The 15,094-nt window shown below is 41.4% G+C and overlaps 1 protein-coding gene across 2 annotated transcripts; it reads left to right on the forward strand.

The window, feature by feature from the left end:
- The first annotated feature begins 319 nt into the window (after positions 1–319).
- On the forward strand, positions 320–14,114 carry stam2 (signal transducing adaptor molecule (SH3 domain and ITAM motif) 2). Of its 2 annotated transcripts, none has more exons than XM_063887891.1 (14): positions 320–505; positions 2,228–2,312; positions 2,541–2,616; positions 3,125–3,220; positions 3,395–3,541; positions 6,006–6,075; positions 6,879–7,071; positions 7,752–7,846; positions 8,279–8,361; positions 8,443–8,530; positions 8,641–8,695; positions 9,267–9,414; positions 11,317–11,483; positions 11,571–14,114. In XM_063887891.1, the coding sequence occupies exons 1-14, from the start codon at positions 466–468 to the stop codon at positions 11,779–11,781; spliced, it is 1,554 nt and encodes a 517-aa protein (XP_063743961.1). In that variant the 5' UTR covers positions 320–465; the 3' UTR covers positions 11,782–14,114. The 2 variants fall into 2 exon arrangements, with proteins under 2 accessions (XP_063743961.1, XP_063743962.1); XM_063887892.1 differs by having other exon boundaries at positions 11,574–14,114.
- Positions 14,115–15,094: the final 980 nt, after the last annotated feature.

The raw sequence follows: 15,094 nt of genomic DNA on the forward strand, positions 1-15,094 counted from the left end.
CAATAGCTACAATTATTAAAAACAGAAAGGGGGGTCGACTCTCCACTGAGACCAACTCGTTTTGAGATTTTGGGCTGTAAAAATAACATTTGATTTATATTTTTCCTTTGCCCACTAGATGCCAATGTTTCACCGGTCTCCAATGATTAGGGAAATAAAGGTGGTTAATAAAGTGCCAGGATGTGGATCATTTTTAGGATTTTTTTGTCAACATGCTGTTCTTAAAATAATTAAATGAACTGTAATTAATCCCAGTCAACGGATATAAATGAATAAAACGCAGTTGGTCTCGTACACTTCGCTATTAAATAATATTGCTCAGGCATCATACAAGACAGCCAAGTTTCCGGAAGAGCAACTGGTGTTTAATGGACAAGGAAGAGATATTTGTTTACGTTTAGTCTGGAAATCAAACTAGATATTTATTTTTCGTCAAATTTTCCTGGCTCTTTTTAAATCGTCAGCATGCCTTTGTTTGCTCAAAATCCGTTTGACCAAGATGTCGGTAAGTGAAGCTTTGTTTCTTTGATGTTTTGTCCGAGCTAAAGCTAAAGCTAACGATAGGGCCAACAACACTAGAAGCTAACGTTAGCTTAGCTTAGCTTAACTTCTTTACTTCGCTCTAAGTTTATTTTACTGTGGCTAGTTTTTTATATCAAAAGCACCCACGATTCTCAATTGTTTTGTAAGTGTGTAGCTGACTGACTAGATGTCAAAAACGTACTTAAAGTGTATTCATAAAAGAGACTTGTTGATGTTTTTCAGTGTGATTCATATAAACCGTGACTAGCTAACGTCAGTTACAACATCATATGATCTCTAATCAGGGCGTATTGGATACATTACGTTACCTACAGTGTGTAACTAAGTATATTTACTCAAGTACTGTACTTAAGTACAATTCTGAGGTAATAGTGCTTGAGTATTTAGTATTTTCTTCTTCTAACCCACTAACATTCAGAGTTGAATTGTGTACAGTCATTGAAACTAGCTACACCATTACCAGCTTTCATAAATAATTATAATCAAAACATATCATATATTATTCTGATATGGGCCAATCTGATTTTTTGGCACCTTTTAAGTATATTTCGATGCTAATACTTTTGTACTTTTACCTGAGCAACATTTCGATTGCAGGACTTTTACTTTAAAGTACAGTACGACCCTGTGCATATGACCAATAAAACCTTGAAACCTTGAAACATATGAGTACTTCTTCCACCTCTGGTTACACATATTTGTTATGTCTACATTTGCAGAGCAAGAGAATCAATTTACGACTCCTGTAAATAACCTATTTATGAATTGGGCGAAGAAGTAACGTTACTACTACTAATACATTATTACCAACAATGGTACTCTATGTAAAGTAAATGACCTACAGTTGTACTTATGTGAAGGTATTATCTTCAAAGGTGTTGTGTTAGGATACATATTTAAGCTTTTCAATTAAACAATCAATAAAATATCACAAGGAAGGGGGACTTTTACTGTTGGTCAATATATTTGCCAGTTGACAGAAATGTGTTAAAGCACATTTTATTGATCTAACAATTAACTAAGAAATGAACCTAAGGATGATTGGATTGCTGCCCAAATCCAAATTGTCTTTCCACTTGTCTGTTCCTATAGCCATGTTATGGATAAGGTCATGCAAATTTCCTAGGTCGTAACTCATATCTGTCCCTGCAACACCACAGGACTTCTGGCTCCAAACAAAAGTGCACTCTAACATTTCACTGGCTCTCTGACTGTGATGTAGTCAGGAGGATGTAAGTCACGAGTCGACAGGGGCTTATATTAGTTGGAAATGTGCATTTTAGTTATTTCCTGCTAACATATTACTATAGATCCCCCTTCCACTAGCATGAGCTGTAAGATATTCACTTTTAGGGGAGCCTGTATGGTCTTTAACACTTCAACCTCGTGCCATGTTATTAGCTTGGCTGTTATTTAGGCTTTTGTTAGACATACACAACTGATCACATGTGGAAATGCTTGAAGATCGGGTTGGTTTACTATTGGAAGTGTACACAATACAACTCTTATTACTCTCCTTATATGTCTTTTAACTTTAAGCTTTGTGACAACATTAACCAGTTCTAATGTGTGTCAGGTTAACGCTTGATATTAATTGCTATAACGATTGCCCACTGGGTCAGCCGTGATGCCAGTGAAGACTCATCTGACCATATGCACTGTGTCCTTTTTGCCATATTTCCAGAGAAGTCAACCAATGAAAACAACACTACAGATGACTGGGGGCTCATTATGGACATATGTGATAAGATTGGAACAACAGCCAATGGGTAAGCTGGAAAAAGGCATTTTGCTTTAATTGATATGAGATCTTTAACATTTGAGCAGAACTGTGGTTTACATAGTTCATTATTTAGGTTCAGTTCATTTCTATAAACCTTTACATTTGAAAATAATCCAAACCAGATCTCAATATGACCAGCATCTATAGTGTTAAATGTTGTTTAGTAATTCTTGTTCCAGCATTGAATTGTGTTCTGTTTCCCTGTGTGTTTCAGACCGAAGGACAGCTTGCGATCCATTATGAAGAGAGTCAACCACAAAGTGCCTCATGTTGCCATGCAGGCCATCAATGTGAGTACTCTATTAAGAAATATCCTCCGTGTGACATTAACTGTTTCCCAGCAAGCACTCTACCTTCGTAAATATCCACATTACGTCCACCATCAGCACAAGCATCCATCCATTTCTGCTCCAAACCCGACTATTTTACATCAGAAACACTTCCAAATAACATCGAATCCTACCTATTTTAAAGTGTGACTATATAGAATTAGGGAAGGACAAACTCTGCACAAATTCCCACATTTAAGTAAGGGAAATGCATTATTTACCAGGTCAATTTAGCTGTAGTTGAGCTGTAATTGATCTAATGTTCCCATGGAGGAAAGTGGAGGATTTCATAAAGAGAGAATGAGAAATATGAGATCTGTTTCTGAGTCATCATACTGACACATGGTCTGCTCTATAATTAGATCCCTTTATTCACTGATTCCTTTATTAAAGCCCTATTGTCATTCAATCCGTTTAGAGTAATAAAACAATCACCTGCTATGAATACATCATCTAACCCTCTTCACAGTTGCTGGGTGCTTGTGTTTCAAACTGCGGCAAAATATTCCACCTGGAAATCTGCTCGAGGGAGTTTTCCAGTGAAGTACGGAGTGTGCTGGGCAGGGTATGTGCAATTCCTCATTAAGCCTTATTTTATAACCATATATGTCTTTAATCTCTTTGTGTCTTGACCAGTCATTCTCACACACTCTGAAGGAGGTTCACTGTAATGCCACAGATATATCCATCACTACGTTTGTCCTCGAGCAACAATAATGCATTGTTTTGTTCTCTGCAGGCCCACTCTAAGGTGTGTGAAAAGCTGAAGGCTCTGATGGTGGAGTGGGCAGAAGACTTCCAGAAGGACCCACAGCTCAGCCTGATCAGCGCCACCATCAAGTCTCTGAAGGACGAGGGCATCAGCTTCCCTTCACCATCATCACAGGTTAGTTTACCTCATAAATAAAGTCAGGATTCACACATCGACAGTGCAAACATATGCTATCTAGCCTTCATCCTGATGTTCTCTATTATATTCAATGCATCCTTTCACACAACGAACACAGAGGACAACACTTAAAGACTTGTGTGTGTGTGTGTGTGTGTGTGTGTGTGTGTGTGTGTGTGGCTTTTTTTTAACCTAGTACAATTAATAATATTTCACCAATGGGCATAAAGGTAAAAACTCAATATCTTCCACCTTTATAATGGATAGCCAAAAATAATTGATAAACAAATCAACTTCTGTCTACACACCAGCATTCAAATTATCTCAATATTCCCCCCCCAAAGATCCTCAGAAATGTACCAAACTGTCCTCAAATCTGGCTCCTCATTCAACCCTTATAGTGCTTAATGTTCAATAACCCAACATGCCTCCCTTGTACACTAAAAGCTTGGTAGAATTATCCTAACAAACATAAAATATTCACGTTAAGGCTCCATTATTTAGCTTTAAAAGTGGACTAGGCTGGTCTCTTAGATTAAAGGAAGGTGGTGGTCAGATTTCTTACCAAATTGTTTCTTGTTTGCTTGCCGAAGAGGGGCTGTTGGAACAGAAAAGCGTTTGGGCAGAGACAGATTTAGCAGCATTTACTTCCACCCTATCACTATCATACTGCATTTTATAACTTCATTAGAGGTCAGCTTTCCGTTCCCTCTCTTATGCTGGTTGCCTCCCCCCTAATTACAGTTGACCACAATAACAGAACAAGTGTGTGTGGACGCGTTTATAAAGGCCTGTGTTGTGTGGCGCTTCAGGCGGGGTGGAGTTTGTCTGTCCGTGCTTACTGTGGAATTTCCTCTCCACATATTTCCCATAATCCCTGGTTCTGTGTGTTTATGTCCTAAGATCTGCCCTCACCGCTGTTGACAGAGCCGGTTCCTGCTCTGTTCTGTGTGTGATGTGCGGTTCATTATGTAACACCTTAGATATGTGTGTCAAGGGTTGAAGTGGACTTTGCTCTCCCGTTGCTGCTGACCTACAAATGTCTCTCATCTGAAGTCATCGTCTCTCTGTGGCTCAGAGTGTCTGTCGCTCATTGAAGGGCTTTGCTTTTTGAGATGTTTTATGATCTGTATATTCATTCTTCACACCTTTTATTTTTGTAAATGCTGAAGACCAAACAGTGCTACTGTGGGTGAGGACAGAAGGGAATCATTTAACACCAACAGTTAAAGTTTGCTGTGTGTTAAGAATATTGAAAATGCCTGTTGTGATGATGATCCGAAGCTTGTGTTTATGCCTCTTCAAAGCCACCACACACTGGTTTTAAGGAAGTTTGTGGTTTGCCGCTGCCTCAAACCACAGGTTTCGCACGTGTGACTCGAGTCAGTTTGACATTACTCATGTGACACAACCACACAAACAAACCTTCTGATTCAGGCTGTGGTCTGATAAAATAAATGTTTCTATCCTGGGTATAACGAATGCTTCAAAGGACATATTCGGCCAATTTTCAGGTTCATGTTCAGGTTTAATGTTCACATTGTGATGTCATTATCTTACTGAAGTAAACAAAGGAGAAGGACACAGCGATTTTAGCCTTTGCAGACCCTTTACACGCACACAACCCCATATAACACACTACAGGAAAGGGAAACTTTAAAAAATGGGCTTCTTTAAACTGATTTAGTTTTATATCGTCTGTTGTGTACTGTATGTAAAACACTCACTTTGGATAAGTGCCTCAGCTCTGAACAATCCCCTCTTTAATACCAGTATAAACAGACAGCTAAGAACATGGATTGAAAGTATAAACATCATTGTGGCTTTTAAAGAAATCTCTTGGCTCTAATTGGCTGTCTGATCCTCCCTTTGTTACCCCTGGCTGGGCTCCATTATGCTGTACTGGTGTGTATAATGTTGTGGTAAACCTGCTCTAATGGGGAGCAGCTGGCACCTGAGGCAGCAGGTCTGACATTTCATCTCTTATCAGCTGATGAGCACAAAGCAGCAGGCGGTGTCCTTCCAGCTGTGACTCAGTTTCTTAGTATTTACCTTCAGCCGTCCTTCATGCTGAACTCTGATATCGTTTGTGGACGGGAAGTATTTGTTTTGTTTGTGTTCGGACTCATACTTTCAAGCCACCATAACATTATACTTTACCACTCTGTGGGGGGCCTTTTTCAGATTTCTTCTTCTTTTTTAGTTGGAATAAAAAACTGCACCTATTAGGTACCGTGGATGAAAGGTGGCTTCCACACCATCTTTATTAAACATACTTCCATGAAAAAGCTAGAGCAGTACAACGTGCAGTACCAAACAGAAACTGTAGGTGGCAGTAAAGTCACTGGAAATCTGTTTTGCACTTCTAGCCCTTAATGCTTTAGTTCTACACACAGACACACAGACACACACACACACACACACACAAATATATGGCCTTATGTTTGTATTTTGATCACAGGGGTCGAGCACAAAGGGCAGCACACCCGCTGCGAGCAAAGCATTGGATGATGACGACAACCTGGCCAAAGGTAACGCTCACTTACACACACCTCCATCATCATTACTGCACTTCATTTCAACAGATGCATGTATTTTCCAACTCCAGCACTGAATTGTTGCGGCTTATTATTATTTGTTGGACTCAGTATTGTCGGAAAAAACAGTACAGCAGTTCTAATTATTTATCGACTGGGTTTTATGTTCTTCTAATGCATCAGGAGGCTGCTCTGCTGCCTGCCTTATTGATTTCTTCAGTCTAGAGTGCTGTTCTGAGAACTGTTAAAGTGCTACGACATAAAATGGACTAATAGATTAAATCCTGAGGCTGAGTCCATGTGTTTGACTTACCTCTCCTCATCCCCTCTCATCTCCTCTCTTCCTCATCTCCTCTCCACTTCTCTCCACTTCTCTCCTCCTCCTCTCCTCTCCTCTTCTTCTCTCCTCATCTCCTCTCCACTTCTCTCCTCTTCTTCTCTCCTCCTCATCTCCTCTCCTCTTCTTCTCTCCTCCTCATCTCCTCTCCACTTCTCTCCTCATCTCCTCTCCTCTTCTTCTCTCCTCCTCATCTCCTCCCCACTTCTCTCCTCATCTCCTCTCCTCTTCTTCTCTCCTCCTCATCTCCTCTGCTCTTCTTCTCTCCTCTCCTCTTCTTCTCTCCTCTCCACTTCTCTCCTCATCTCCTCTCCTCTTCTTCTCTCCTCCTCATCTCCTCTCCACTTCTCTCCTCATCTCCTCTCCTCTTCTTCTCTCCTCCTTATCTCCTCTCCTCTTCTTCTCTCCTCCTCATCTCCTCTCCACTTCTCTCCTCTTCTTCTCCCTCCTCCTCCTCCAGCCATCGAGCTGTCCTTGCAGGAGCAGAAGCAGCAGGTGGAGACGCGACCCCTGGCCCTGACCTCTGACCCCCCAACCAACACCAACGGGGGTCAGGAGGCCCGCAAGGTGCGAGCGCTCTACGACTTCGAGGCGGCTGAAGACAACGAGCTGACCTTCAAATCCGGAGAACTTATTCTGGTTCTGGACGACAGGTAATGCCTCCTGACTCAGCTCGGCCTCATCCTCTAACCAGACAGAGTTTCTGCCATTGATGTTGCAGACTTCTTTCTCAACAGTGACATTTTTAGATTATGAGATGCTTACAGGCATCATGACCCTATTTATACCGTATATTCTTCCAATTCAACGCCCATGTAATAAACCCTACCTTTAATACATCTAAAAAAAGGGACATATTGTCTTAAAAAGCATCTAGAAATAGGCCCTAAAATCTGAAAAAATGACCTTGCATATTTTAATTGTAGGATATGTCTTAACCACATACTACACACTTATTTATGTATTTATTCTTTGTGCTTGGTTTAATTATTGTACAGTATTTGATCACAGATATATGCAGTTAAGAAAAATGTGAGTGAGATAACTAAAAAAAAGGTGCATTCACTCTGATATCCACTCATGGTAAATATGATGTATGAGTTAATGCTTTTGTTTATTTAAGAGAGCCATATCATTCTTTACACCCACATTTTAAACTTGTTCTAAATAATTAAACGAAGGGACGCATCTGATGACTCATTTAGCTGTTTATTTTTGCAGGTCATTGCCAGACTTCAACATTCTGAATTCATGTTTGTTAACTGGTCTGAATCTCAGCATGGCTCTCTCTCAGAAGCTCCTGCATTTGATGTTTTCCTTGTTTTATTTATAGCGATCCAAACTGGTGGAAAGGAGAGAACCACAGAGGAGTCGGGCTCTTTCCTTCCAACTTTGTCACAACCAATCTGAACTCGGAGCCAGAGACAGGTTGGTCTTTCTATTAAGAGAGGACACATTATTTTAGGATTTCCCTATAGATAGGCTAAGGGGCGGGACATCTCTAAGGGGTTGACCAATCACAACAGAGTCCGGCCAGCTAACCAATCAGAGCAGACTGGGCTCTGGTTTCAGACAGAGGGTGAAAAGAGGTGCTACAGCACAGGCAGTATGAGAAAAATAAAGAGCTTTCTGAACATTAAAGCATGGAGACATGTCCCAGAAGAGGCAGAACATACATTTGAACCTGAAAATGAGCAGAATAACACCCCTTTAAAAACGTTGTAGCTCCTTCAGCTGCACACTAACCTATGTTGTACTATTTAGAAAGAATACCAGCCTCTGTGTTCTTGTGTTGTTTCATTAAAACTGAAGCCAGTTAGGTTCAGATCTGCTAATTGAACCCAGCCTTCTCCTCCACAGTGGCTTTTATTGAGAAGTCCTCCACCCCTGAAGAGACGAGCCTGGAAACCAGAGCGGAGCCGGAGCCCGTCTTCATTGACGAGGTATTACACCCTCCTCAGTGCACACACACACATCTTTCCTCCATCACACCGCCAACCCTGCGGTCTCTCTTCTGTCTGCAGGGGAAGATGGACAGCACGCTGGCTCTGCTGCAGAACGCAGATCCTGCAGATTCCACTCCCGACTCCCAGGAGCTGATCCAGCTGGAGGGTACAGCCCATAATGCTGCTGTAAATCCAGTCCTTTACACAATCTGAGCAGCAGTGTTTTCCTCTAACCCCTGCTTCTGTTTCCCCCCCTTACTGTCAATATGTGAACAGGTGCATGTGAGCAGATGAACCCGATGATCGATGAGAAGCTGCAGGAGATTGACAGGTAGCGCTACCAGACATCTTTATATATATATACTCTTTATTCACGACATGACAGCAAAGATGAAGTGGCTGTGACAAAACACAACAACATGGAAGGCATTGCAACTTCAAGGACAACAAAACAGTCTTATTTCTTTTTTAAATCTTAAAATATAATAAATGTATGTAAATGAAAAAAGTGGATCCTGTGTTCATGAATATCTGGGAAGGTAATTATTTGTTCTTGGGTAAAAAAAGGCCCACAACTTTTTAAACTTGAACCTTTTATTGTGCCTCGGATTTTTTAAGACATCTCAAATCTATAGACATGATTAGCCCATAAGTGCCTGAGGTTAGCAAACGTACATTTTAGCAGCTTAATTCCTGTGGTTGTGCTTGTGTTGATTCAGACATGTTTATATTTGTATTGTATGTTAGTGTGTATAAGTATATAATAACAAAGCAAAATATCTTCTTCTTCTTCTTCCACATTTCTGTCTTAGCTGAGAGACTTTCAATGACAATCTGTCTGCGTCTTGAGCTGTTAAAAAACTTCCATGCCCAACAAATCTCTCTCTCTCTCTGTGTTGCAGGAAACACTCGGAGTTGTCCGAGCTGAACGTGAAGGTGCTGGAGGCGCTGGAGCTCTACAACAAGCTGATGAACGAGGCTCCGTTCTACTCGGCCTACTCCAAGATGCAGACGCAGTATGCTCCTGCAGGATCAGCTGTTGCCATGCAGGTCAGAAGAAATGCGTTAAAGCGGCCAAATATGGATTTATGATTACCCATGTCCTTTTAAAATCAATCACATAAGCAGCAGCATGCAACCAACGGAAAATACAGAATAACTGCAGTACCTAGCTTAGCCTTTTAGACTGTACTCACTCTCTACATCAGCATTGTTTCCAAACGTGATATGAAGAGGATTTTATAACTAAAGGAAGGTATTTGAAGATCTCCAAAGAGCTGGATTCTTCATTAGCGAGATGAACATGAATGCTAATGAAACAGCAGCTCTCCAGTCTCACTGAAATGCCACTTGAGTTCATGACGGCGAAGGAAGGTTGCTTACTAACCTAATATGCATGCTAAGCCAGCTTCAGGTCAGATGATCTAAACGTGCTCCGCTCATATTTCTCTGTCATGTGAAGCGTGTCGAGTCGATAAAAAAACAAGTCATGTGTAATTTATCCACGGGTTCAGTCAGAGGTTGGTAGACACTGAAGGAGGTAAAGAAGAGTTTTTGACAACTGTGTCCCACCTGCCACTGCTCTGCATATTAAACATCAGAGTTCACTCTCTCTGATTTCTTAGTGTGATGTGAGACGACTAATGCAGAGGAAATCTTTCAGAGCAGGAACACGGTGATTATATCTTCCTATTAGTGTCATTTTTTATTCCTCACATCCACTAGTGGTTATATTTGGCCAGAGAGCAGTTTTTTAGATGGCTTGACATTCAGTCAGCCTCTCCTCCTCCCTGGAGATTTCTTGCTGGCTGTTTTCTCTGTGATGATTGATGTCACTGTCTCTCCTCTGAGATTTAGAAAAATGTGCTCTTCACCGGCCAGCCCCACACCAGAGTGCTGCTCCATTTTGTTGTTTATTTTTCTGCAGATGCTCTGAAATACCAGGTTGTTATTGCACCTGCAGCGACAGGGATGTTTATAAACACAAGCGCATAAAACTGCACATGTACAAACCTGGTGCTTTACCCGGCAACCCTTTCTGTAACAGTCTGCTCTTTATTTATCCAACAACTGCCAGGTGGTTTCATATCTTACATTCTGTAGCCATATCCCAGTAGCTAGACATTATTTTGGGCCAAATACACAATAATCCACTTCTCTTTTATTAGTGTTGCTAGTCTCATCCCGGGACAGAGACAGATATGAACTTACTGAGGAAAGGGAAAAAAATATCTGGGTTTCTAGGCTCTGACATTTGCCTAAATTGCCCCCAAAAAATAATGATTTTGGCTTTTATGGATTACCGATAAATATATGCATGTGTTTGTGAATTAGTGAGCACATGATTGGATAAAGGAGACATAGATTAAACTGTATGATTCGTGTGAGAGTTTATAAACAGACATTTTGATATCTTTATGTTACCCTTTAATTTAACCCGCTTAATATAAGATCATAGCCTTAGCTCTGTCAAAAGGTAAAAATGTATTCCCTCCAGCGCCTCTGTAGTGATGCCAGATTTTACCGAGCAAACACAGATTACTTTCCCTTTAAGAAGAAGAAGTAAATAAATCTACTTCAAAAATGAAATGGGCAAGGTAGCAGTTGGGGGTTCAGTGCTACCAGTCCACACTTTAGGTCCGATTGGTACCTGAACTGTCAACCATTCGGTTCCCAATCCAAGACCCTAGAGCTCAGATGGAAAACTGACTAAAGTGCACGTTTCTTTCCCACTTTATAAATGATCATTAGACATAACACATATTACATACTTGTGATATTACTCAGCTCTCAGCACTTATTAAAGCCTCCTCCCCCTGCCCCCTTTATTCCTACTCTTACTACATGTTTTACTCCTATTATTCTATTTCTGTCCTATTCTGTTGCTTCCATGAAACCTGGACTTCCCTACGGGGATCAATACCACTCCATCTTATCTTGTGATCTCCTCAGGGCTACATGGGCCCGGCCGGCGGCCCCTACATGCCTCCTGGGATGCCTCAGGGTCCTCCTGTGCAGACCTACTCTCTGCCTAGCGACCAGCCCGGACAGCTGCACTCGCTGCCCCCCAACGTCTCTGCACCCCCCAACTGCCAAGCTGCTCAGCCTCCCTACATGAGGTAAGAGAACATAACGATCAGGTAATCGTAGAAGCTCTGCAGGAAATACAAACTGGTACTAATTCTCAGATCTGTGTTTTCTCCCAGCAGTGGTATGAACGCTCAGTACATGAACCAGGTTCCTTACCCACACCCGGGGGGCGTGGCCATGGACATGTCGACCTATCACAACTCTAGCATGCCTCCTGGCTCCTACCCCATGGTGGGCCCCCCCCACCAGGCTCCTCAGCAGCAGCAGCAGCAGCAGCAGCAGCAGCAGCAGCAGCAGGCGGTGTACTATCAGCAGCCTCTGCTCTAAAACTCCGACACACCGCAGACCTGAACACACATACTTTAGATATTTCTGTTTCCAGTGGTGTGTGTGTGTGTGTGTGTGTGTGTGTGTGTGTGTGTGTGTGTGTGTGTGTGTGTGTGTGTGTGTGTGTGTGTGTGTGTGTGTGTGTGTGTGTGTGTGTGTGTGTGTGTGTGTGTGTGTGTGTGTGTGTGTGTGTGTGTGTGTGTGTGTGTGTGTGTGTGTGTGTGTGTGTGTGTGTGTGTGTGTGTGTGTGTGTGTGTGGTGTAACTGCTCTAGGGACATTCCTTTAGACATTTTTGTGCCTGATGAGCTGAGTTAAACACACCATTTGAAAACAGAAATACCTGAAGTGTGTGTGTGACGCAGGTCTGCCGTTCATCAGGACACTGTGTGTGTGTGTGTGTGTGTGTGCGTGTGCATGAGGCTGAACATGACGTCGGGAGATTGCTCCTCTCTCTTTCGCTGCTCCTTTTTCCAGGCTGACAGTGAACACATCGCAGGTCCACGCAGGAAGAAGAGCTGCCACCGATACAGGACCATGTAACGGGCCGATTCTGAGGAAATGAAACAACGCTACTCCCCAAAACTGTTAATTCTGAATGGACCCCCGTCAAAGAATGTCCCGTTTTGGGCTAGCAACAAAAAGTCCAAGGCCATGTCCGCACTTATGAAGATAAATACGGAAAAGGTTTCTTTATCTACTTTGCCATTTAACTCAATAAATCCCCTGTCAATTTTGTATTTCATATTTTCAGCCACGATTCAAAAATGCTGAAGGCAACCCATAAAGCCAAATACAAAATACAGTATAAGTGAGTAAAACAGGAGCTCTGCATGTAAAAAAAAGAGCCTTAGCGCTAGTCTTTATGCTAGTCTTTATGCTAGTCTTTATGCTAGTCTTTATGCTAGTCTTTATGCTAGACTTTATGCTAGACTTTGCACGGCTGGTTTGTTCCCTCAGATGCTTGTGAGACAGAAACGTGTCCAGTATAGTGAGCCTGCAAGACTAACAATTACAGAACCATTTCTAAAAAAACACAAATGGATTTAAGGATGACAAAAGGAAAGCTTTGTTGCTTGGAGACACCATGCACGATATTCTAGTTCTCTGGCTAGTGTGTATTGAATCCCATCGGACGCCTGAACATCATTTTCCAATGTACCTCCATCAGTGTGAACATGGCCTGATAATCTACAATAATGTTTGCTTTTTCTACCATCATGTTGTTTTTAAGTCAGACGGTGAATTCATCAGAAGGCAGGGACACGTCATTCTGAGCATCTCTCTGTCCCTTTTTAAAGATGGAAACACTTTCTGCTATTATTCAATCTGCAGGAAGGTGCATCCTTTTGCTTTAGTACAAATAAGTTAAGTTAAAAGGCAGGAGCTCCGTATGTGTCTGCGTCACCAGCATCCATCACCTATCAAACATTAACAGTTCTATTAAACGGTTAACTCTCTGCCTTCCAATGCAATCCGGTTGCATTTGACAGAGGACATTTCTGTGTGCGTGTGTCTGCATGTTTGTTTGTGTCGAGGGCTTAACCATCATCTGACTTTAGGGTGAAGTAGTTCATCGTTTGTGTGTTTATTAATGTGATGGCTGCATACGGTTATGATTCATCAGTACCTTCCTGCCTCTCCTCTTCATGTGTGGGGTCTCTTCTTCCATTTATCAGAAACATGTTAGGAGATTATTTTATGCAAATACTCGTCTTTTCCATGTCATTACTAAATGCCTGTTCTTTGATTTATATATCTATATATAGAGAGACCTTATACATGTATGATTTACATGGCTGGAGAACGTGTAATTATTATTCTAACTCCTGCTTACTCTGAAGTTTCCAGGCTAAATGTAAATGGGGCAATTTTCTAGTTGCTGTTAATATAAGGTGATGTTTTTAACCTACTGTTGGTTTGTTTTCGGGGTTGAAATGAAGGAGCCGCTCTCATTAAATCTACTCTTGTATATTGCAGTTGCTCCATAGTTATAATTTCTAGCCAAAACTGTCTATATTTGCTTTACGTGCCTCTTAGTAAAAGGCATTGTATATTAGTTGTAAAATACCAGTTTTTATTTGGCGGTGACATTGACATTGCACCTTAGCTTTGTAAACATTTATTTACCAATGGATGCCTTGTTTTTTTCTGTAGAAATCAAAGGATGACATGGACACAACTTTGGCGAGTCACTTCAGTCTCAGATGTATAATTCTGTATATTTAAAAATATTCCAGGAGAAGTTCCTTTATCCAGGATTTTAAAAACTGCTTTTTTAAACAGAGCAAAATGTGTAATATTCTTTGAAATAAAAAGAAATGTACCTGTGTGAGGGGGGGTCTGTTTACCTTTACCTGTGGATGCATTTTAAAGGGGCCCTTTTCTGTTCATATCAGTGTGTAGTGTCTCTCCTGGGACATGTCTCCATGCTTTAACGTCCAAAAAGCTCTTTATTTTTCCTCTTTCCTCCTCCTCTTTTCACCCTCTGGCTGAAACCAGTGCCCAGTCTGCCAATCTGATTGGTTAGCTGGGTGATTGGTCAACTGCTTAGAGATGTCCCGCCCCTATCACGTACACTGGTTAGCGCTAGCCAATAGAAGCCTGAGTGTTACATAGTGATGTTGCCAAAGGAGTCCAGCCTTTGCAGACCGTTTACATGCACTGAAACCGATATAACTACAGGAGAGAAAAAAGCCTCTTCAAGTAATTACATTTATACAATTAAGAGGAAGAAGATAAAATTAGAAACTGTGGAACTAATTATTCTCTTCTATTCCCTGCACACTTCACCAGCTGCCTGTGAACAAGATAATAATACGACCGTCTGTCAGAAGGTATGATTTATTCATAGCTCTTGGCCTTTTTATAGTTTCCGCCCTTTTACTTCTGCAAAGGGTGCGCGGGTCATTCTCTAAATGCCAGTGTTTATTGTGGGAGCAAGATGTGGGTCTAAATGCCGTTTCTTTAATGAAACGTTCAAAGCCACACACACTGCGGGCTGTTCTGCAGGGTGTGCAGGATAAGCACAGCTGGTAGCGCTGTCTGCTGAGTAAGACGGAGGAGATTTTATCATCTGTTGTTTGTCCTGGTTCCTTTTCTGAGATAAAGCTGGCCTGTTTTATTTTTAGGCGAGAAACACAGCATTGAATCAGTAGAGAGTGATTGTTTTTGGCAGACAAATACTGTACTTATACGTATTGTATTTTTAAATATGATATATTTACCATTTAAGATATTTAATGTCACCATAAATCATGTTTGAAAGAGACTCATACATGATAATGCTTGAAATATTTCAATATTCACACAATT

This window comes from Eleginops maclovinus, chromosome 7, assembly GCF_036324505.1.
Source record: "Eleginops maclovinus isolate JMC-PN-2008 ecotype Puerto Natales chromosome 7, JC_Emac_rtc_rv5, whole genome shotgun sequence".
NCBI lineage: Eukaryota > Metazoa > Chordata > Actinopteri > Perciformes > Eleginopidae > Eleginops > Eleginops maclovinus.